This window comes from Chroicocephalus ridibundus, chromosome 1 (assembly GCF_963924245.1).
Source record: "Chroicocephalus ridibundus chromosome 1, bChrRid1.1, whole genome shotgun sequence".
Lineage (NCBI taxonomy): Eukaryota > Metazoa > Chordata > Aves > Charadriiformes > Laridae > Chroicocephalus > Chroicocephalus ridibundus.
The window spans coordinates 89,000,903-89,025,876 of record NC_086284.1 but is presented as its reverse complement, the minus strand read 5'-3'; the positions used below and the strand labels follow the sequence as shown (position 1 = coordinate 89,025,876).

Below are 24,974 nucleotides of genomic sequence, written 5' to 3'. Positions count from 1 at the left end.
TTATCAATCCACCTGACTATCCACTTGTCTGGCTCATTCTTCAGCAATTTGTATTTGAGAATGTTATGGGAGACAGTACTGAAAGTCTTGCTAAAGTCAGGATGAATACATTCATTGCTCTCCCCTCATCCACTGAGGTAGTCATCACATCATAGAAGGCTGCTCAAGGAAACTGTTTCCAGAATTTAGTCCATCATGTACACAGGGACTGATGTGAGAATGACCACCTTGAAGCTCCCCGGAACTTCCTTCTTGAAGATGGGAGTGACATTTCCAGTCCTTAGGAACCTGCCCCAATCACCACAATCTTTCAAAGACAAGCAAGAGTGGCCTCACAACGACATCAACCAGCTCCTTCAGCACTCATAGGTGCACCCTGCCAGAGCCCATGGACTTGTGCCCAGTCTGTTTAGATATTCTCTAACCTCCTCCTCCATTAAGGGTAAGTCTCCTTGCTCCAGACTTCCCCGCTGGTCTCAAGGGCCTGGGATTCCTGAAAATCACTCTTACCAGTAAGGACTGAGGCAGTGAAGGCATCGAGTACCTCAGCCTTTTCCATGTCATTTGTCACCAGGTCCCCTGCCCCCATTCAGCATTGGACCACGTTTCCCCTAGACTTTCTTCTGCTACTGTTACACTTGCAGAAATATTTCTTGGTGCCCTTCACATCCCTCGACAGATTCATCTCCAGGTGGGCTTTGGTTTTCCTAAACCCTGTGTCTGGACCCTTGAACAGTGACTCTTTGCTGAACTTTTCTCTTACTCGCCTTACAGTCCTGGAAGACAGGGGCATTCCAAGCAGTGGAGTATATCTGGCTTACTTCAAATATTTCACTCTAAATTTATGCTGATCTTGAAGCTCTGACAGCACTCTACCTGCACTTTTAATTGAAGATTTCTAGATTCATTTTATCCATTATATCAATTTTCAGCCTTTCTCCACGGCAAGGTGCTATAAAGCTTATTAGAATGTATTTCAAATTTGAAACATTTTTTTTTTCCACTTTTACAGGGGCTTTACTACCATTAATGAATCTGTTTACCAGCTAATACCTTTATGGTATTATTATACACATTCTGCAGATGAACACCCTGAGACTCCGTGTAATACCGTTACTTCCTCGAGGAGATACAAGCAATCACATTTCATCTGATAGTTCACTGAAACGATGCAGACTAAGTAAACTAAAACCACATAAGATGGCTCACCGAATCATGAGGAAATTTGGAGTTCAAATCTAAATATTAATTCAAATTCTACAGTTTAATTGCATTATTCAGTTACATTGCATGATATTTTTAACCGGGCAAGACAAGATCTAGTAAAGCCTTATTCCAAGTCAGTGCATTTAGAATTTCCAATTATTAGTTGGTTTGTTTAAAGCAACTTCTGACAGGCTAGCGAATCCAGTATGTAATTAGTGGATATGGGAGACAGCTGTGCTAAATTGCATGATATACAGGGTACTCTGCCAATGGTTGTACTGGCAATTCTCAGATGTGTTTAAAGGTTGTAACTCATTTTTCAAGTGTCATTGAATAAATTCAGGTGCAGATTTTTAAAGGGATAATATATAAGCAGAATAATAACCGCTGGTCAGTTAGCAAAGGATATTGAATTTAGAGAAGGAATTAAACATGAAGATGACTAGGGTGTTGGTTAGTAATCTGAAAACAGCACAAAGGGCAGGATACATTTGTTTAAAATCGTTCCACAGACTTCTGGTTGGACAACTGAATCACTTCCCAGTGCCTTTAGAGATGACTTTGCATGTCCTGCTTGGGCTTTAGCTGCCACTCTCGATGGGCAAGGGTCTTCTGCAAGTTCTCTCTCAGATACACCAGACGTTAGGAAACATATCGGATGCTACAGAGCATCCAAGACAGCTTTGAGCACCTATATGTAGGTAATTAGGATCAAACTCCTTGTCATAACACGGACCTGAATCCCACACTTAATTTCAAGTTTTATCATGTGGACAAAGAGGATAGAAAACATAAACTGTGTAAGGATAGAAAATACAAATTGTGTAAGGCACAGTAACTGTTCCATGCTATGCATGAATATGAAGCTTAACTTTCCAAGGAGTGGTGAATTAATTTATTAAGAGATAAAGAGAAGTGATGGTCTTAAAGCAGAGGACTTAGTATCCTCTAGTTCAATTCTTGGCTCAGTTTCTCCTTCCCCTCTTTGCTGCTCATGAAAAAGAGAGAAACCAGTATTTCCCAACCTCAGTGGAGCAATGTGAGATGAAACATGAGATGGTTTGTGAGGGGCCAAGGAATACTGTGCGCTAAGGGACTAGGAAACCTGTGAAAATACCTGTTTTTAAAAAATTTTGGTCTTTATTTTCTAAAGGAAAAAAACTCACTAGATTCTACAAAAAAAAAATTCTCCTATTTTATACATTTATAGATGAGAGTTTTAGAAAGAAGAAATAAAGAATGGATGTAAGGATCATGCATTATCTCACCTGTGACCGTAATTAAATAAAAGAGAATACTGGTCATCGGTAAATAGGGAAAATTAAAAATGAGGGCTCACTTAAGAACACTTAAAGCTTACTTAATAACAGGGTTCAGAAAGTGTTCAGTCCAAATCTGTTATGTTCATTTACCTCCTGGAAACTAATGGGGCACTTGAAACTACTTCATCAATAACCTTCCAATTAGCCTAGTTCTTAAGGCAAGAGAAAGTGCCCCTACGCACAGTCCCCTCATTCTTCCCCAGCCGCAGCACCGTGTGCTGTTTGCCAGCACTTCCCTGGCTCCTGGCAAGACAAGAGTTCTCCCTTGCAACTCACAGCATCAGCAAGCTGCCAGCATCAATATCAGCATGCCGCTTTCTATAAAGATGATACTTACTGCTTAATATGAGCTCTCATCTGTGGTTTTCTCTACGGATGCTAATTCAAACGTAATTTTAAAATTCTGGTTTAGATTATATCTTCTTCCTGTAACATGTAATGAAGCCAGTCTCTAAAGAGGCCTCTTGACTTTCGCTAGAGAACTGCAGTACAAGCACAAATGACTTAGAAGGAGCATGGGTATAAACTTACAGAGATAATATCAACAGTAGTTAATTATCCAATACTTCTATTCAAGCTTACACCTCATGAGTGTGGTGCTTATATTTGCCTCAGTTCACTGTGAATCTCCCTTTCATTACTGTTCACAACCCACAAACATTACTTTTTTGATATATTCTAGAGCCATACATATTTACACTTGGACAGAAAATCAAATACACCAAATGTATAGTGGGCAGTTCCCTTCTATCCTTAACATCTTCAAGGGCCAATATTTTAGTGCTGTAATGAAAGAAAACCTTTCCTTCAACAGAAATATGCTAGCCTACTTTGATCATCGCTTGTATCTATTTTCAGCACATATTTACTGACTGCTCTATAGCTCATTAAAATAAACAGAGCCTTTCAGAAATTGTTTTTGTGTTCCAATGATGATAATTAAAAAGATAGTATTCATGATGCTCAGATTATATGAAGTGTACTTAGATACCTTTTTAGAATCTAAAGGCAATGACATCTACTTGTTGTCCTTGTTAAGTACCTATAATTGAGGGGAAATTGACAAGCAAATGCAAAGAAAATTGAAAAGTGATCCAAACTAGGACTGAAAAACTATTAACAACCATTATAAACATGTATGGTTGTTAATCTAAGACACTTTGTATTATGGAAAAAGAGGAAATAAATAAATAGAACTCATGTAAAGAGGACATCAGGAGTAAACTTGTATAATATGTTATATGTAACATATTTTTTAACTGATCTTTGCAGCACATCTTACCTTGATACATCTAATTATTCCTCCTTTGGAGATATTAACAGAATTGTTGGCTGTTCAAGTTATCAATAGTTTAGTAATGAAAATGAAATGAAGCAATAGCAAACATAAGAACGTTTGCACTAAAGCGCAGCAAAACTTGTTACAATCTACTGCATATGCAAGTTTTGCTGTATTGTCCCAAAATAGAAAATTATTACATTTTCAAAATCATCTAGTTTCTACTCTCTACTAATTTTCACTTTTTGGTGAAGAAAGACCTTTTCTTTCAAGTAGAGTGGTCAAGTTAAAAATATTAACAGCTTGCCCACGTGTGAAGATTGCATGGACTTGTGTGGAGATTGCAATGATTTCTTGTTTAATGCTTATGTCAGTGATACAGACTACAGAGATAGAAGAATTTGTAATTCTTCCAACAGGAGGGTGTCAGAGACCACCCTGTGCTCTGAGCACAGTAAGCAAAAGCATCTTTCTAAAGTTCAGAAGCGATCAGGACCTCCATGTTCTCCTCCACTTCTGCAGGTACTTCAAGGATCTGATGTTGCTTTTTCTTTAAGTTCTTTCATGAAGCTTTCAGTGATTAATCAAGTCTGGAGTTGCTGTGGTTATGTTGATAACATCACACAGTACATTTCCATTGCCAAACTGAATGGACTTAATTTTTACATCCAACTTTGGAACCGAGTATTTTCCACTTAATATAGGAGCTGCTTTCCAGAAACAATTTCTATTACGCATTTTAATATTCTCATTACTCAAATTCCCCTTCTAAGTAAACTCATTTACCAAGACCAAAAATAGATGGGCCTCGAACACACTGAAATCTAGTTTGCCCACTGAAACACAGGGGCACTCAAGCAGATGAAGAGCCTATCTGCTCCATTCTTTTATTTCCAGCAGTGATCAGTAGTAGATTTGTAGTGAAAGAGCATCAGGCACCTATCTATCTGTGAGGTAATTCTTCTACTAGCATATCTTTCTACCTTCCAGCAATCAGTAGCAGAAGGACTTGTCCTCCTGGACTGAGCTTGTGTCTGTCTGTTCTTTCGTTCAGAACAGAACTCCCTCTTTTTCAGATCATTTGCTAATACAGTGACCGGCACAGATCCTCATAACACACCACTCCAACTATTTTGAAAACAAGTAATTTGTTCCTACCTCCTTTTCTTATCTCTAATCAGTCATTAATTTATGAAAGGACCTTCTTTCTTGTCCCATGACAACTTCCAGTTAATAGCATTGGGAAAGAACCTCATCAAAAGTGTTATATGGAAATAAACATAGCATATCAAGCATACTTTCCAAATTTCAAAAAACTCTAATAGACTAAGAGTGTTTTTTTCTCTAAAAGAAAAGCAAAAAACAAGTCACGTTGAGTCTTCCCCATTATTTCACATGCTTATTCATTCTCTCTTATTCATTCATGTGGTCACGACCAGTTTCCTTCATATAGGAGCTAGAATGACTTTTTATGCAGATCCCTCTGGATTTTCTTTTGGAAAAAAAAAAAGAAGGGATTTGACACTTGCCAGACCTATTCTTCCTGTGCTAAGGCCACTATAAGTAATAAGCTATACATCAAAGCTGGTTTTTTGTCAATTTCTTGTCTAAATCCCTTCGAAATACCTGAGAGAATATTATCTGGTCCTTATATTTGTCACAGTCCATTTTGTGAATGTCTTCTGAAGTACCTTCTATTGACACTAAGTTTGAAACACCTCCTGGGACTTACCTCCCATAAGAAAAAGCTCCAGGATAAGAACTTCCCAAATTCTTCCAATGCAAAGAATTATCTTATTTTTATGGCTTAGAGACTCACCTCTTTCAGTGTGTTTGAAAAAAGGTTTCATTATCAGTTCTTAATGCTCTTAGAAAGTTGGTCCTCAAAGTCTTTGTGGGTTTGCTATATACTTACTCTGTATATTGTATATGCTTGCTATATATACTTTACATTTAACTTACTAGATTCCATGCTTATTTCTTATTCTCTAATGATTCTCTTTTGTAGAACTTTTTCTCTGTTGTTTTACTGGGCCTTTAAAAAGATCACAGTTTTTGTAGATATCACCAGCCCCTACAAAACTTTCTATTGATTATTACTGAAAACATAGCTGCAAAGCAGTAAGGTAACAACTGCTGAGCATGAGATTTGCCCAGAAGATACATCACGCAATACGAATGTGCCCGGTTTCACAATCTCAGTCTCCCACACTGCAGTTCTTTCCCAGCAGCTTTAATGGAAATTCACACATGATGTGACAAATATTTATCAGCAGCTTCAGACCCAAGCATGTTCCCTCCCACATCTCATGGGGCCTCTTCCCCTGCAAATCCCACCAGCCAGTACTGGAAAATGGTTTGTACCACGCCTTCCTTTGAATCTTCCCTCCTATGATTTGCAGGGCTTGGCAGTGGGGTTGGAACTAGATGATCATTAAGGTCCCTTCCAACCCAAACCATTCTACGATTCTATGATTACATTTGTACCACTCACTCTTTCAGGTAGGAGAAAGTTTTCTTCACCAAAATCCTTTTCCTCCTGAGAACAGCCCTAAAAAGGACTGCACTGTCCAAACTTCAAGGTCAGATGCCAGCAGCACGATTTGGTCAGCAGTTATGGTAGAAAATACAATTGCTGCTACACCCCGTGACTGATTGGTTACTTTTGAAATCTTTCTGCTTCGTGACACCGTTAGGACATAGCGAGCGTGAAACTTAGCTTCAGTGACTCCAGTCTCTCGTTACAGCTGTCTCTAATGTGCCATGGCAGAGAAGGTTAGAGAGCTGAACCCTGCTGAAACTTGAAAGGGCCCAATATTAAAGACGACACAACAGCAACCCTTCTCGTTTCATGCTGACCGAGCTTCTCCTCCGTTCACGCCATACATCTGAAGCAGCAGTGGTGGCTGGTGCTTTGTTCAGTGGGAGAAGCAGCTGTCCTGCTTCACATGCACCTCGGAGCTGTGATCAGCTCAGGGAAGTCTGCCTCAAGTGCTCCCTCAGATGATCAACAAAAATGTGGCTGCTTAATGATGGCAGCCCTCTAATTAAGGTAGAGAGGTCTGGGCCTACAACTAATTTTAATCGAAAGAACTGCTTGATTATCATGCTCATTTTACAAATGAGCTTACTTAGACATAAAAGAATTTAAGTGAGTAGTTTGAAGGCAAAAATTGTTTACAGAAGTCGGCAGGAGCAGATACCAGCAGACCCATATTACCGGTCCTCTCCTCTAACCCCTCCAGTGGGATACATAGATTTTATGCGTTTCAAAAACTACTCTGTAAAAGACCAAAAGAGGTTCGGAGAAAAAGGGGGAGTCACTCAGTGATTTTTGACACACCTGTCTTTGGGGATTGAGACCATAGAGGTTATAGCAGCCGCCTTCCAGGCCCTGATGGCACAGAACAAGAATGGCTGATTTAACTTGCAAAGCTAAAAACAGCGAAGAGAAGTTTCAGGGGAAAGATAACACTGTTATCCACAGAAACATTGGTATAGACTTTTAAAGCCAGATAGAGATTTCGTATGCAAATCCCATTAAAGCAAGTGAGAACAAACATCCAAACTCTTTGAAAAACACAGCTCTTTTACCTCATCTGCTTCCAAATCAGAATTTATGGTCTCTAAAAACAACCAGTAACTAAAATTAGTGCAAGACAGTTTGTGCTGTACATACAAGATATTTTCATCCAACTGTACAGGTTCAAATTTTAAGTTAACTGCAGATACCACTCCTTGTCCTTGGAGGTATGGAACAAATCCGCGGGATACCACTTAAGTTTTGTGCTCTATTTCACAGTTGTCTTCTATTCACGTTTATTGCTACATATTTATTAATACTAGAGGACTGAGTTGCTACCACTTTAAGAGTGACAGCGTATTTGTGGAGGTACGTCTACACATGTTTTTGCTACAGAAAACAAGACAGAAACATTAAGCTTTAATAAAAGTAATTTAAGCTAACATTTGCCATGGACAGAGAACACGCACAAGCAGTTACTGCAACTCAGATGACACGGGGTAACTCATTAAGCAACAGTAATTCAAATTTGTGGGAGCTCTTGCTTTTTCAGAACTATCCTCTCACTTAAGATATCTCACATCTGAATTACCAGCTTTGAGCTTTTGATTTTCAATCACAAACACACAAACTGTACAGGTATTACCTGATACATACATTTCCCAAACAGGCCCCCTTTTATAAGGAGGATCAGAAGTCAGATACTCACTGATCTGGTTGGTAGATGCACTATAAAAAGCATTTACAGTAGTTGGGCTTGTAAACCACCTGTAGGAAGAGCAAAAGAAATTGGCTGTCAGTACATGTACATATCTTTACGAATAGAATGAGCAAAGATAAAAAATGAACTCACTTGAAAGAAGCAAAAATGTGAAAGACCTAGGATACATTAAAGTTTAAGTATTTCTCCATTTCAACACATGCTGCCTACACTTTCTGGAACATTGAAATATATTGTTTAATAGCTTTATTTTAAGTGCATACAGTCCACGAAGGTTCAAAGGGAGCATTTGTTAAGCTTCCTATTTCCTAATCTGTCCTATTTTTTAAGTGACTATTGTGCTCATGAGGTCTGCCATGCTGATGAGCTGAACCTCACCCCATGCAGGCTGCAACACTGATAGCAGCTGTGAAAACTCTCTTAGGTGTCTTTCAACCATGTGTGGAGAAACTCCCTCTTGAAATTAGAAGACTGCATTTTGAAAGGAGTGAAGTGGCTTCAGACACTTTGCTGAACAACTACTTGAACAATTAGGATGATGCCAGCAACATGGGCGGGTGCTTTCTGGAAACTTCAATTCAAAATAAGCAACTTCATGTTCTGCACCCTACACAACGAACACGGCTACCAGTGTGCTAGTAAACAAATGGACCTCTTGCAAGGCAAAACAAATTTCAAAAGGAATATTAGCATTTCTTCTCATTGTTAGATTTCTCATACGTACTGGAGGTATGTTTAAGATTTGAATAGCAAACAGGATTTATGAATCTCCTTAGCCTAAGCTTATCTGTATTGACAGTGGTTTCACCCATATGAGTGGAAAATCTCAACTGGCTTCAGCAAGATCCAGATCCCCTCAGATGGAACTCTGAGTTCAGTGAGTCCAAGATTTCACTTTATGATTTTGTAAAGAAGAACCGAGAGAAAAGAAAAGTAATAAAGGTGGCGAGAATTAGTGGTTAATTCATAATAAATTAGAAGCAACTCCAATAAATGTCCAACAGACCCTGATGTCTTTAGCAATGCATTACTCGGAAGTTTTATTAAGCCAAATGAATGCAATGCAATTGCTTTGGTACGTTTCTTTCAAGAAGAAGAAATGGGAGCTGCAAAACAAAGAGTAAGACAAAGGAAGATCCCCCAGAAGATGGAAAAATGTGTGATGTCAGTGACACATACACGATCTGTGCTTTAAAATAGCACCATCAAACGAGTTATCTGCAGATCCTGACTGTTTTTCTGGCAACTGATGTCCTCATGTAAACCATGCAACGAAGCGGAGAGTTTTAGAATGGCAGCATTCTGTCTTTTATCAATACATTTATCTGCTTCTCCCATCTTCAAAGCTGAGTGGCTTGTTTTACAATGCAGCAACTAGAAAACCTAACCAATGAAAGCAAAGGGTGACGTCATGTAAATATCTTAACCATCCATCGCATTATAGGCTCTAATTGACACCGATAACTCTCCCTGTTTTGTTTACCTAGGAGATTCTGAAGGGGAGGAGCAGGGGGAGGTTGTCTTCTGATATGTTTTCTGCTTCCTCTATAACAGGGATTAAATGTTAGAGGTAATATAGTGAGATAATGGAAAACTGAAGAAAGAACGCTTATGGTGAGGGGATACAAAAAAAATTAGGGGGCTTAATTAACTACATCTCAATTTCATGTTTGTTCACAGCAACAGTCAGCTGAACTGTTCTGAAGGATGCAAGCCAGCCACTTGTGCCGTGACCCCTGCTCTCCGGGCTTAGCAGTAGCTCTGGGCGACTCTGTCCCTTTTTTGACAAGGAGAGAACCCGTCTGAAAGGGATCTATCTGAAACACTCAACACTTTAATTTAGATTTTACTGTAAGTTTGAACAAAGACACATAGCATTGTGACTTCCACCTCACCCTGTTGCCTCGTTCTACTTGCAACTCTCAAACAGCAACTTTTAAGCATGAAAACGGCTTCTAGGGCAACAGCTCCTTCCTTTTTGCAAATCCTTCCCAGAGCAAGGATTTTACAGGGCCTCTCATTTCCAGTCACGGGATTGAGGGCCTGAGACAGACAACAGATACTTGAAAACAGACTGATGTGCTTTGCTCTTCTCCCCATCCTCCTTGCTGCTGCGGCCCCAGGGGCTCACCACAGCTAGTTCAAGATAGGAACCACCACAAGCAGTGATTAAAGAGCTCTTCACTGACAAGCAATATGTCTGTAACAGTACAAGTTTGCACCCGTTTTTATTGGGTGAGGAGCTAACCAGAGATGCACGTACTTGTCACCACAGGAGACCTCACTCTGCCCAAAAGCAACTGCAAATGCTGTTGCCGTTTGGTCCGCAGCTACTGAGGGAGGGCATCACACCACTGCTGGCCATGATTTCATACCTATGAACTCATGCACTCGTAGCTCATAGACTTGCTGCTAAGACTCGTCAAAATATCCCCATCCTGAGACTGCTTCTTTCTTCACGATCTACCACTGCAATAACAGAGCCCATCCTGTTTGCTGAGCTTATTATGAGCCAAAGACGAATACCAGCCTCTATTTTCTCACTGCAAAACAGAACTAAGTTCTTTCCAAGTTGCTCTTTCATAACGAGGCCTCAAGAATGACCCTGCGTGAAGTGTGTTATGTTTTTAAGCAGCTAGGAAGAGGAGACTTAGCAGCCATAACAAGGAGTCAGGAAGAACGAGAGTTCTCTAGTGTCAAGCAGAGTATACTGCTGAATTTCATATTTGACATTTAGACATTCAGCAAGGAGCGTATTTACAGCCCAGCATTTTGTTGTACCATTCTCAGCCACTCTCAAAAAGATTTAGGAAGCATTTTCCGCAAAAAAGCAGAAATAACTGAGACTACTTGCATTCAGACTAGCAGAACAACTTCACCTCTCATCTGTCATCCTCTTTCAGTGAGCTCCTTGAAATGACTGAACCTCAGTGACAGACCTTAACTAATAACACATCAAATTATCATATGAAGGTCTGTAATAAATAGCTGTTGCTGTTAAATTTTAAGGTGAAGCAAATTTAGAAATAGCTCTCATTCCTGTTTGAAGAAAGGCTGCCTGGGCATTTGCTCTAGGTCTGGTTACAATTTCAGTGCATTTGATCTATTAGCAGAAGGTTAGCAAAAAAAATAAAAAACCAAACCCACAAAAAACGCACCAGGCATAACCAAACTCTTATTAATAACAAACTAAATAGAAAAAAAAATATCTAGAATTGTTTACATTATTTTCATTTGATATTAGCATGTGAAAAAGGGACAGCTTTGAATGATGTCCTGTAACATTACCTATGAATTACTGCAGCTGTCAAAACCTAATTCTACAGACTTGACACTTGTAAGTTTGAGATTTCTCATGTAGAAATAAAATCTGAAACCCACACTGGGATAGCAAGTAGGGCAGATACTCTCTTACATTTCTGTTTCTTTAGGCCACAGTTTTCTCACTAATATCTTCCTTTCTGAGTTAAGAGCATGGGAACATTTACAATACAGGGAAAAGCTTATTAATTTATTTAATTCTCAGTAAAGCACAAGCTGAATTTGCAATTCGTTCTCTCAAGTTCTTGAGTTAGAAGAAATCACTCAAGTGGAGCAGAATTTGGTGCTCATTGTCCCAAGTAAGATTTTTTTTAAAAAAAGAGAATCATGTAAGTAAAGAAAATGAACTTGAGAAAGTTTAACGCACTTAAGCTGGTTAGAAGTGCAAGGCCGTACAAAGTTGCTAATGAAGCTGGAATCTGGAAAATCTCTTCCCAAGAAAGGACTATAAAGAAAAACTTCTAAAGGGCAGGAAATCTTCAAGATGAATTTAGTAAGTGTATTTCCTCTTCTTATTGTTAGTCTGTTTTATACATTTTCCCATGTAGAAAGAGAGAATTAGCCTTCCAGGCCAGGCTGCCTGGGGCTGGGCAAAAAACTGGGATGGTAAGGCTGGGCCTAGCCTCCTGTGCCACATCACTGCTTAAAATGAGGTTCAAAGACCAGGCAAAGGCTCCAGGAGGCTCCATTCCAGACTCTCCTCTGCAGGCCAGGTCCACCCACAGTACTTCTCAGATCTCCAGTGGCATCTCTCTAACAGACAACAGCCTGCCCAGTGTCTTTCATGGCTGCTTTTCCCTTTTTGCAGAAGGAGCTTTGGCACTGTCCTTAATGGCATCTAACCCAGCACCTCTCAGAGCTGCCCACCCCTGTGGTGAACCAAGAGCCAGGGCTTAAAAAACAACAGTGTGTGATCAAGAAACTGGAACAGATCCTGGAGCAGACCCAGGAATCTTCCCACAGTGCACTTCCTCTGTGTCCTCTTATAGGGCTACTAGATGCCTGCATCTCCAGCACTGAAAGTTGAGTGAAAAGTGAAGAAAGATTTGGCCAGGTCTAAAAATCTTAGAGGAGATGTCCTGACTTCAAAGGAGAAAGATTAATAATGATGAAGTGGTATGCCCAAAAAGTCCTCTGATCCCCTGCTATTTGCAAGTATGATAACCAGTGTTAAGAAGGATAGATTCAATCACTGTTAAAAAGGTGTGGGTGGGTGTTTATATATATATATATATACACACACAGACACGTATGTATATTGTATGTATTGTGTATGAATGTATATGGCTCCATGAATGGATAAGCAAATGCCACTAAAACCCTGATTCTCCTTTATCTCTCCCTTCTACAAGGCTATCACTTCCCCACGGCCTGCCTTTCCGCTCCCTCTGCTCAAGCCGTGTCTCAACTGGGTTGTTATCATTTTCTTCACACCTTCCCCTTCCTCCCACACTCCCCCTTCCAGCCTCACCTCCTCCATTCAGCCCTTTCGATCCAACCTGCACCGTTTTGTGCATCACATTCCTCAGCTCCTGCCACAAATCCCTTTTGCACATCTCTCTCCTGATACCTGAGCACTTTTTCTCCTCTTTGATAGAGCCAGCTGTAAAGACGACAGCCATCTCCCCAGCCAGCTGTTAGGATCACAGCTGGGATCCAAAGCGGGTGTTGAGGACAGCAAGTTGCACCTCCTGCAGCTGCGGTGCCCGTGGGGAGCCTGGCTGGGGAGCAGGCGGCTCCAGCGCCCCGATGCCTTGTCACAGCTCCTTGGTACCAGTTGGTCCGGGTATGTCCCCCCATCCATGCCCTGAGCAATGCTCCCTTTTTCCTGTAAGGCAGATAACTGCTAGGGAGGGAGGGAGCAGAACAGAGGACCAAGAATTTTGATAATTATCCCTGCTTTGGTGGGTTTATTTTCCTCTTTTTAGATTAACAAAACTGTTGAATTTCCAGAATAATTTATTCCCACTTTGATATCCACATTCCCCCTTGCTTTATCAAACTCCATTGTCTTGTACCTTCCAGCTTTTCTGTCTGTCCCCTGATAGTGTTTCGCTGATGCTTTGATTGAACCATCATTCTGATTTTCCATTTAGTTTACTGTGCTGAGGAAAGTGAGTCCAGTTTGAGATAATATTGCTGAGAAATCTGGACTGTCTGCTAAATTAATATAGTGTTTTACCTTTTGGGGGTGATATAGTAATATTACTTTACTAGCTGGTAACTTAATAATACCTTAAATACTCATTTTCTTATTTATCTTTTTCAGTCCAAAGCTTGGATCACTTTATAATATCTAGCTCTAAATATAAATGCCATGATAAAGCTACTGAACTAGGGAAAAGAAGAAATGAGGTAAACAGAAACAAAACTCCAAGGGTAATTCTCTCTTAACACAGCACCAAGCTACAGTGTAGAGCAAAGATCTGTGTAGTGCTATTAAACATAAAAACTTAAGAGGGGAGAGGGAGAGGGAGAGGGAGAGGGAGAGGGAGAGGGAGAGGGAGAGGGAGAGGGAGAGGGAGAGGGAGAGGGAGAGGGAGAGGGAGAGGGAGAGGGAGAGGGAGAGGGAGAGGGAGAGGGAGAGGGAGAGGGAGAGGGAGAGGGAGAGGGAGAGAAGTAAAAGCATCAGAAAGCAGTAGAGACTGATAGTTAAAATGTGGCAAGTGCTGATATTTTAAAGGCCAGATTTGAAATGCCTCAGACTGGTGGGTGGGAGTTATTGGTTTATTATAAGAAATTTTTAAAAAATGTTGCTGGAGGTGGCAATGACTCTCTGTGCCTTGGTAACCCTCAGCAGACACAGCAAAAGTAGACAGTGTAAGGGACACACCACTTTCAGAGCTTTTTTCTATCACTGAGCAGGTACAAAGGCAACATTATCTCCCAGCAGGAATAAATATGACTGAAGGCTCAAGCGGAGGTTAACCCCAGCCCCCCAGAAGGCAGAGAATATAGCTGTGCTGGCAGAGACCAAAAATCAAACTAGGATCCCCCAGGCCAGTATGTGCCCCACGGGATGACAAGAAGAGCAAGGCAAAGGTGATGAGGGGGCTGCTGTTAAGTAGTCCTTCAAATGAAACGGTAAAGACAAAGCGTGAGAAAGTATTCAATCCTGTAGTGGGCAATGGGTAAAACCTTTTTAAGTACACCCACTTGATGTGACCGTTCTCAGATTACAGCCCTCGTAGGGGTGTACAGGTGTACAGGCAGGGATTGCCTGCCAATTAATTTCCTTACAGGGGAGATTTCCCATCGTGTCAAGAATCTACGTGGCCTGTGTTAGAGCTGCCACAGCACTGTTCATGAGAAGGAAGGATCACCACCACTACAGAGAGGCAAGTGTTATTTCACTGCTCTCAATGGAAACTGTTGGTCTGAAGAGAATATACTGTTGTGATCTAGCCCTGGCATCCAGGGCTGCAGGAAAGCCCACAAGATCATCCCCTGGGATTAACTAACCATTGTGATGTCAGAGAAAGCGTGATGAGATGTAACATTCAGAATTAAAATTAAGCTATAAACAAACCCTAGAAAATATGGGGCCAAATTACAACGCTCTAAGCAGGAATAGGCAGGGGGGTTGGAACAAGATGTTCTCTAAGATCCCTTCCAATCCAAACCGTTCTATGACCCTATAACAGCCTGTGCCCGTCCTGCTGACATGTTCCAGCTGCCTCACGGACAACACAGAGTCACCCCCAAAACAAGGTACGGTTCAGTCTGAGTAGAAATTTCTGGAGCCCTAAGGAAACACCACCACAGAAGCTAAGCAGCAGCACCGATTTCAAAGTCTCTGTGTAGAGGGAGTAATTTTTAAATAGCATGATTAGACTAATTAAGTTCTGTTTAGGTTTTAATTTGCATTTTAAGGATTTGATTACCCACCAGTAAGAAAAGAGACCGATTCTCTTATGTATTTGATGACAGTATGTGACACAATCTGCACTCTCAGGTTTACAAATAAATAAAAATAACGTATGTAAATTAAATTACTTCTTATTCCATATCATTGCTATCAACAGCAGGTAACTAACAATGCTGATTGCTATTACTAATAACAATGTTATCTCTTACTGATGGTTCCACTCTTAGAAAATTCATTTCATAAATCCCTGCTGTACCATTCTAAATTCAAACTGTGACCAAGAGACATAATCCATTTTTAATTGAGATTCAATTACCCCTTTTTTCATTAAATTAAAAGTTTAAGCTGCAGGCATGTGACTACTGTGCATCAGAATAGGCATACCTAGAATTTACCAAAAAAAATATCCACAGGAGTTTCTGAATAACTGGGGGGTTTGCCCATAGGCTTTTTGCATCATAATATGTTGCTGCGTATATAATTCTATTAAAACATAAGTTTTATAAATTAAATTATATGAATTAAAATATTGTTAGAAGATTATGTAAATTTGCTTTTTGTCTACTCACTCTGTTTTTGGAACTTCTCTTCTAAGCCAGTAGAAATCAGATTGGGCTGCATATTTGCGAGTTTGCAACACATTGCCAAAATAGTCACTTTCTGTAAACTTCAGCTGTATAGATAAAACACAGACATTTTTAAAGCATGTCCAAGGAAACAAAAGCTGACATAAAACAATCAGAACTTTTTTTTTAAACAATATAATCACCTAATTTTTTAGCCGTTATCAAATCAAAGCAAGTAAAATTTTCACACGTGGTAGGAATAAAAAATATTTTGTGAGCTTAGTTAAAAAACAGTGGCTGAACAGATCTACATGGGGGCCTGGAATATCGGAAAAGCTCTTCCCTGTGCAGAGGACAGCAGAAGTACCCAACGATGAATTGCAGACTGCACGTCTCCAAGGCTATTACCCAGGCAGCCTCTTTTCCATAAGGAAGTAGGTCCGCTTTTACTTTTAAAACCACTTTCAAAAATGTAACAAAGCCCCTTGTTTTCAGTTTGTTTTGCATTTTATTACAAATATTTTGGACTCTGTGCCCTCCGAGGGTTCTGCCACTGCTTTCTTACTGTTTCTCACATTAAATGCTTACAGACATAAGGCTCCATGCTTCCCTAAGCCTCCAAATCTAATAGCAACCCCACATCCACACACACAACTAACCATGCAAGAAAAAGGGATGTTAATATTTCATAAATCCAGATGATATTCCTGTCATCAGTTTCAAGAAATCCTACAACTTGTGAGGAAGTTATACTTCAGATTAAAACTATGGTTTTGCAACTGTGATTAACACGTGTTTTTTGCTAGACGTTACCACTTATGCGGGCAAATAATTCCATAAGTTGAGTGGTCATTTGGTCACATCCTCTACACTGCCTTCACGGTACCATCTCGCCCAAATCTTTCCAGGAACAAAGACTAGGCTTGTAGAGTTGGTTCTTCAAAGTTTTCTCAATAAATTATGCCTCTTTTTAGTGTTCTTTGATGTTCTCTGACAAAGATGACTATCACTCTTGTATTTTACCAGTTCAGGATTGAATTTGTGATTCTATTTTGCCTGTGACTTTCAGTAATGCAATTCATTACAGGCATGGAAAATGGTAAAATATATTATCTTCATCATCTGCCTTCCTGCTTTGGTTAGGCTGAACAGACCCTGGGTCAGGAAGGAGTCGTCCGTTGTCCCTGCCCCAGTATCCTTGTCCAGCAGCCAGCATGGTAGGCATATACATCGGTTAGGACCTCGAGGCACGATTATAACCGACAAGCATAACTAAATTCATATCCTGCAGAGGTGGGGAGAGCCTCTCCCCATAAATTGTGATATTCTGAAGAAAAATGCATTAGTATTTTTGAAGACTGTTACTTTGAGGATAATTTTTTTTGTTTTGTTTCATTTTCATAACTAAACGCAAAATTTACGCCAGCGTATGTTTAACCTTTAAAATGCTTAATAGCAGGAAAGTTCTTTGTACCCAGGCATATTTTACTCCTAGCAGGCCTTGTGGTCATCTCACTTAGACACACCGGTATTGACAATTTAGACATAAGGGCTAGCATACTTAATTCAACGTCTAAAAATAGCCAGGCAAGCAAAACTCCAGAAGCATGCCAAACAAAAGAAGAGCTTTGATTTTAAACAGCAGCAAAACAGAGCAAAGAATGGCTGCAATATGTAAAAGAAGAAAGGTGCAAGTCTGACACTTACTGTTTTGATGTCTTCATTAATGTATGTGTCATTCATTATAAACTGAGGGTAACCCACTTTTGCCATAACTGCTTTTGCCTTTGAAAAAGAAAAAAAAAGAAAAAAGTGTTGGCAGATACAACCATTTCTCAGTGTATGGCACTTTTTTCCCCATTCTTTTTCTACTTTCTATTATTATGCCTTCCTTAAGGCATCCTAATTTAACTTCAAACCAACTTGCCTACAAGGTAAACTCGGTGCCGCAAATGAGCTTTGCATCACAACGTGGAGGCTCCAGGTTCTGTTGTCAGATTATCACAGTGAGTCTACTGTCACCTGCAGAGCTTTTGCAGGCTTACACCAATGCGTTTGAGTGCAAAACCTTAACAGCAGATTTTTCCTACTGGTTTTTGTGTTAATCAGATGGTCAAATGCCTGTTTTTACTATGTTTTCCAAAAGACAACACGAAATGGCCCATTTTGCTATGGCACAGTAGCTGGTACACATCCAACTGTTAAAATAGATTTGATACACAGATATGAGCAAACGTGAGTCCCAGGAGCTGCAGACCAGTGTATTTCCACTGAAGGTCACTTCCATTTACACCTGAGGATGGGTGCACGCTTTTATGAAGGATGCTTTCCTAAAACCACAGGGCTAATCTTTGTTTTGCTCTCCACTTTCATCCCCCTACTTTGCAGTCTTTGCCCTTTCCCTAATGTAAGTAAAGGTATTAAAATAAGACACTTCACTTTTCATTAACTTTGGGTTTTTTCCTCTGTCAGTCATGACTTGGTCCCAGTGTCCATGCACCATCTGTGTAAACACTCTGGTAAGAAGTGATAGTGGCTGTAGGTGAGTATTGCCACTTTGTTAGTGGTGCAGTAAGTGTATAAACAGGCTTAGTAACGTCCTCAAAATACACCAGCAGGCCACCCAGCCACCCAGGATCTCTCTGGAAACGACACGTTTCCAGAAGAAGAGCAGAAGGATAGAAATGGATAAGGTGACATAGCAAGAAATGAAATATGACAAGTCCATAGAATAAGTTAAAGCCGTGGTGGACTAGAGTAGCGCAAAGCACTTTGTACATTTTCAGGATGCTGAACGTAATTTCTCCTTAAGTTTTTGGAATTCCCCCCGCCCCTCAAAAAACGCTCTTCTGGAAATTTGTTCTTCAAACTCATATGCCTAAACCCAAATGAATATTGTGAGATATGAAGTGCAATAAATGAACTGGCCTCTAAACGAGCTGCAGCCATACCAACCCTGCATTCTGCTCTCTGCAAGTAGACCCCGAACCTCTCTAGGATCCATTTCTATTTCCCTCTTGCTGCAGGGGGTGACTGTTAAGGGAAGTGAACAGTCACCCTTCCTCCACAATTAAATCCTTGCTCCCTTCTCCCCCTCCACAGTGTTTCAATACAACAGAGTCTCCTATGACAGCAAGAATTAGAAACGTCTGTTCCACAACTGTAAGAAGGAAGCTGATCGAGGACTGCCTCCATTTAACCAAAATTATTTTGTCGCCTCTTTTATTTTTCAAGAAGAAAGGCTTCTTTGCTTCTTCAGACTCCTTCAATTTCTCAATCTCATTTCCAACTCAAAGTCATAATCCTCCATTCGTGACATCACAATTAATTGTGGTTGAGATAATTAAGATGTCACAAACAGAAGATTACAACTTCAGGTAGGAAATTAGCAGCGGGAGCAGATGATCTCTTAAACAAGAAAGATCCTATTGTCATGCAAATTTCCCTAGTGATAAAAAAAAGACAACAATGGAAGACAAATGCTGAACAGGAAATACGAAATGAGCCAAATTAACTCCCAACACAATGTTTTCTCATTTTTCCAGAAGGTAGAGCAGCCTTTCAAGATATTTTAAATGCTGGGGGAGAGGGAGGGCAACTAATCTGCCAGTTTGTATATAATCAAGAGTGCCTTTTTTTTTTTTCCTGGTGGTATTGTCAGGTCCGGCTGACTGAACTTTGCAAGGAACTGGAAAATTTCCGTTTTCCATTTCAAATGTTTCAATCCTAGTTGTTACACGAGTCTTGAAAAAACACAGTACAAAACTCATTAGTTTTAGTTTTTACTAAGTCAGCTGCTTAAACAAGTTCAGTGAACCTCAAATGTTCTGCATGTGTTCCAGAGTAACCATCACTTTGAGTAGCCTCTGTGTTGAATCTACTTAATTAAACCTCTTAGCATTTTGATTAAACAGATTTAATTTAAAAATTAACTTATGCGATGTAGAGTAAACCCTTTAAAAACAATTTATAGTGCAACTTGCAAAAAAACAACAGCGGCTTTTAAAGAAAAAGTAAGGATTAACTGTGTCAGTACACTGTCGTTTCACCAATGATTTAGCCAGTACAACGTCGATCAGAAATTGTTGATCATGTTCTGGCACATAAAAGAACACGTTTCACTTTGAGATATACTATATCCTTTAAAAACATTCAATTTCTAGACTGCCTTCCAAATAAAAGCAAACAAATTCACAGCTCGCTGGCTGTGAATACAGACGACTATGAAGCCAACCTAGATCTTTGCTGAAAGAAGCAGAGATGGGCCCCAGAGATGGTGCTAGTTGTCTGGTTGTGACCAGAATATGTCTATCTCCACTTCACCACATGGACATTTTGGGGTCTTTGTGGAATATCTGCCACATCCATCTTGGTCTCTTCTTCCACAGCAGCCCACAGAGAGTAGAAGATTCGAACTGGACATGTTTTGGATCTTTTAGACCCCATTCCTTAACCAAACATCTCTAAGGGTGAGGATGATTTCTCCAGGTTCCTTAATAGCAGGTTTGTCATAGGTTGACCTAAATATCATATATAATCTTATAATGTCATAGATAACCATATAATTAATATTTAACATTAATTTTGTATTTTAGTGACACTTAAATCCTTTAGCCTTGTCATGGCCCTGCTGCATTAGAAAAGGAAGATAGGACGAGCTCTCCCAACCAGGCTACCTCAGGAGAGCTGAGCTCACTTGTCAGGTCACACATACTCTTGCTTTGTGTCTTTTGACAATTGGTGTTGTGAGCTTAAGATTTCCATGTATGAGGAAAAAATGATCAGGCACTACTGAAATATTTTGTTATAAAACCTATACAAAACTCCGTAAATAACAGAGCTTGTCTCAAAGACTTTTTTGAAAGTAAATTCGAAATATAGTGCTGCTCCTAGTACTTTGATGTTTTATCAATAGCTAAAGCTCTCTCTATTTCGTAAGATAGATATATAGAGATATTTAAGGGAAAAATGTTATTTTACTGCATTTGTTACTTAGAAGTTTTTGCCACATTGTGTATGTTTCAGAAGTCTGAGCAAGGCACACAGGCAACTATATACTCTGTAATGACTAAACTCTCTTACTAGCACCATGTCCGACCTTACTACCACTGCAATTCCAATGCCTTCTTAAATGTTCTACAAGTCCGATTCAGAAAAGTACACACTTTGTTACTACACCACCGAGTTAACTTGCTATTAGAAGAGGTAGGTACATGCTTAAGAGCCATTACAAATCCTCTGCACCATCTAAAACCACAAATGAACAACATCCTCTGGGAGCCTTTTTGAGAACACCTAGAGCAAGAGTTGATGGAGAGCAAACTGGTACAAGGTTGTCACGTGCAATCCACGTCTCACTGTTCAGCTTCTCCCAGAAAAGGAATGCATCTCAAATTGGTCCTAATGGCATGTAGGATGTGGCGAAAAATTTAGAGGTGTGCCATGCTCCCCTGAGATGCTTCTGAGCTCCCTGATCCTCCAAGGCCACCTTATCTCCACCATGTCGCACATCCTGGTATGGGAAGAACAGAGGAAGGACCAAGTGCATCTCTCTTTTTGAAGGGTTGCCTCCAACTCCAGCCTGGGATGAGGTCCAGGCCCATACAGCCCATACATGCCCACTTAGGGAAGAAGCATGGGTGGCAGGCCAGAAGGCTGTGGCACACCAGTAAGTTCCCTGATGTTGCCAGCACAGGGCACGTGGCTTCTGGTGGAGGGCACTGTTTCCTATAGCCAAAGCAAAACCCATGAGAGGGCAGAGGAAGCCCTCTGAAGTCCTTGGGAATACGTCCAAGTGGGTTCCTCCCAGGGGCTTTTGCATCAGGTTCAAGCCCATTCAGCTGAGCCCAGCACACAGCCCCGTTTATTTGCACAATAGACAAGTTAGAAAGCATTGTCTTAAGAGCAGTTTTCTATATTTGCATGTTGGAAGTCTCTTGCTTCCTCGACTACTTTCTCTGTTCACTTGAGTAATATTTAATGGCAGTTCAAGAACTCCTTATTCATACACAGCACAAGAAAGTGGAAAACTCTTCTACGACTGGCTTGGTCTTTGATAATGAAGTCAGTATTTTCCCCTTGATAAGATTAAAAGTATGCTTAAGAGACAAGCCTTCCAGGGAGCGTGCACGCACATACAGGGAAAGCAAATGAAACGTGACAAATATACAGGAACCAACCATGTGGTAATTGTACATGAATCCGCTGTAAACACACCATGCACAACTTTTTATGGTTTAAAGGCTCATTTAATTCCTATATCTAATTTGCATATTAAATAACCATGTGTACAGGAAGAAACAGGATGATGGGATATTTCCCACAGCTATTGCTAAGTACTCGGCCTACCTTACGCTGTTGGGTAAATTAAGAAAACTCATCTCCGCAGGCTTCCTCTCCTGCCATTGAAAGCAACAGGCTCTTGCAGGGGTGACGCGGAGCAGCAGCATGCTTTACAGTAGGTAATGATAACTGCTTTCTGTCCCAGCAGCCAGAGAGTAGACTCTGAGGCAGAGGACGCAGAGTGGGGCTAGCTCCTCCATCACTGATTACACAAGGAAGTTCCTCCACTGACATCAACGCAGCAGGGATTTTACCATCAGTGTGTCTTTCTGTCATGATGAGAGCATTGCAAGTCACTTTACTGCAGAGATGAAATAATAAATGACCTTCAACTCTTGACTTAACAAATTGCCAATGTGGGAACGTACATGTATGCTTCAATGCTGCAAAGAAACCCAATTTCCAGTCTAGTCAAATTCTCATTTGACAACGAAACCTGGCACATGAGTCTTCTGAGAGCCTTTTTTTCCCCATCACGGTATGATTTGGATATTTCGTAGGTCTGCTAGCAATACTAAGTACTGACATATTGTACTTACTGTAAAAAAAAAAAAAAAAAAACAAAAAAACAAAAACAAAAGATATATCTCACCACTGACAAATTTTATGAGCCTGACACAGATATTCTATATATCAACTTGACTCACAGTAACTTTGGGAAGATAATTTTCAAGCTTCTAAAAATATAAAAAAATTAATACAATTACAGCTCACTGAAAAATTAGCATGAAAGTCATTCTGAAAGCTAAAATCATTCACGGCAAAGTAATGTTCCATTTAATTACAAAGATTAATTCAGCCTTTATGTACGTGTCTGGTCTTTTCATTTTTCATTGAAAACAGATGATTCAAGAGCCATCTGGTAAAACTGCTGCATAAATATCACTGCATCTATTTAGGGTTTACGTATAGAAAAACTAGAAAAAGAGAGCGATGGATCTTGGTAAAACACAGAAAAGTTCCATCACAGGGCTAAAGCCCAGTCCTACAAATATCAGTAGGAAGTGACCCAGTGGCTTGAGTGGGAGATGGACTGGACCTACATTAATGATGTATTTTATTTCCTATGCAGGGGCCACATGAAATGTCAGGGATTTGCACATCATCAACTGCAATCAAAAGCGAAGTCGCAACTCACACATGAACACTTGGCCTGAGACGATAATTTTTAAGAGCACTTGATCTGCAGTGAGCTGGCATACTCCATACTCCAGAATATAGCTAATCATCAAACTATTTATTTTTAAACTTTGGCTTTAACTTTCCTCTTACATTTGCATATCACAACAATACAAACTGTAGAGATATTTCAAGATTTTCAGAACTAGTGTTGTTTCATGTAATAACGATTCACACACCACCACCTCACACGGCACCATAATCCCCACCCCAATATTTTAATAATTGTTTTGAATGTTCTACATTAATCAATTATGAAGATGGAAAATACAGCTATTTCTCCAGTCTTGTAATAGCTTGAGGCCAGGGGTAAAAAAAAAAAATTAAAAAAAAAAAAAAAAATGAAGTGACTTATGTGAATAATCACACCCAGCAAGACAACTGAAGTTTAAAATATTATGGCATCAAGTACACAAAAAAATTGTTTTCAGTTAAATACACACTGTGGTTTCAAAAGCAGCTGAGTCTGTTTAACAGCTTTGTGCTGCCAAGTGAAAAAAAAAATAATATCCTACTCCTCACTGTTCTCCCTTGCTCCTCCCATCTCTGTCCGGACTTCTGCCCGCGCTGCCTGCACCCACAGACTCCCTGAGCTGCCTCAGCTCCTTGCCACATCTTTCTGGGATACTGCTTAGCTCACTAACATAGCAGAAATCTATCCAATTTTTATCCCAGCTAATTTTCCACCAGATCAGTCAGCTGAATCGCTACACAGAGAGAACCAGCTGGAACTAGCACAGGATAAGTGTTGGGAACACATAGTGGGGGAAAGCAGAGGAGGAACGGTAAAGGGATTGTGTGTTACATTTGTTTACCCATCTATCCTGAATCACATTTTCAAACCAAAGCCCCACTCAAAGAAAACTTCCTGACAAGAAAATATTACCTAGGACACTTCAAAAGGGACCATACCATACGTTATCTTCCTAGATAGCAAAAGGAAGGGAAAAGGGACAAAATATTTTCTAAGCACACTGTTAGTTGAGATTATATATTCAGTCTTAATATCCACTAGCTATCAAGATAATATTATTATTACTAACCATAAAGTTGCAAGCACCTAAATGTTTAGTAGGACTGCCAGGCACAGAAGAGAGTCAGAAAAAGCAACAACATACATTAGTGCCACTCTTTCCAGTCCAAAATCTCTTTTGCTTCTGAGTCTCTGCAAGACAAAGACTCAATCGTCACTTCAAGCACTGTGACAGTAATTTCACTGGAATTAATTTTTCAGTTTAAACTAATCCTGCATTATTTTATTTTTTTTTTAGCAATAGAACTGAACTAAATCACAGAAATCTGAACAGTCTTACTTATGTGAAAATAAAAATTCAGTGGTATTTTCAGAAGCATAACTCCTTAGTTCAATGCAACAGTATAAATAATAGATCTACTCATATTTTCTCTACCAGCTTGGTTCCAAACTCATTCTGCTGCCAGCAATACTTTAATTTTGCTACGAAAAAAAATGCCTTTGTCCATTTTATTTTAATTCCATTTTCCATTAGTAATGTCTGTATGACAGTTATCATGATTCCATTATTTTACACATAGAATATTCTATATGACAGACATAAATGCTGTCTTTCATGAGCAGAACCACAGCTCCGTAAATCAAATAACATTTCTTCACAGCACACAGCAAGT

General features: G+C 39.9%; 1 protein-coding gene across 1 annotated transcript in view; it reads right to left on the bottom strand.

Annotated features, from left to right (window-relative positions):
- Nucleotides 1-24,974, bottom strand: part of PHEX (phosphate regulating endopeptidase X-linked) — a 107,627-nt gene that overhangs the window by 20,474 nt on the left and 62,179 nt on the right. Inside the window, exons 13-15 of the mRNA XM_063343089.1 lie at nucleotides 17,514-17,591; nucleotides 15,810-15,913; nucleotides 8,040-8,098 (exon numbers count right to left, since the gene is read on the bottom strand). Coding sequence (XP_063199159.1) covers nucleotides 8,040-8,098; nucleotides 15,810-15,913; nucleotides 17,514-17,591 — 241 coding nt within the window. The remainder of the gene's footprint in view (nucleotides 1-8,039; nucleotides 8,099-15,809; nucleotides 15,914-17,513; nucleotides 17,592-24,974) is intronic.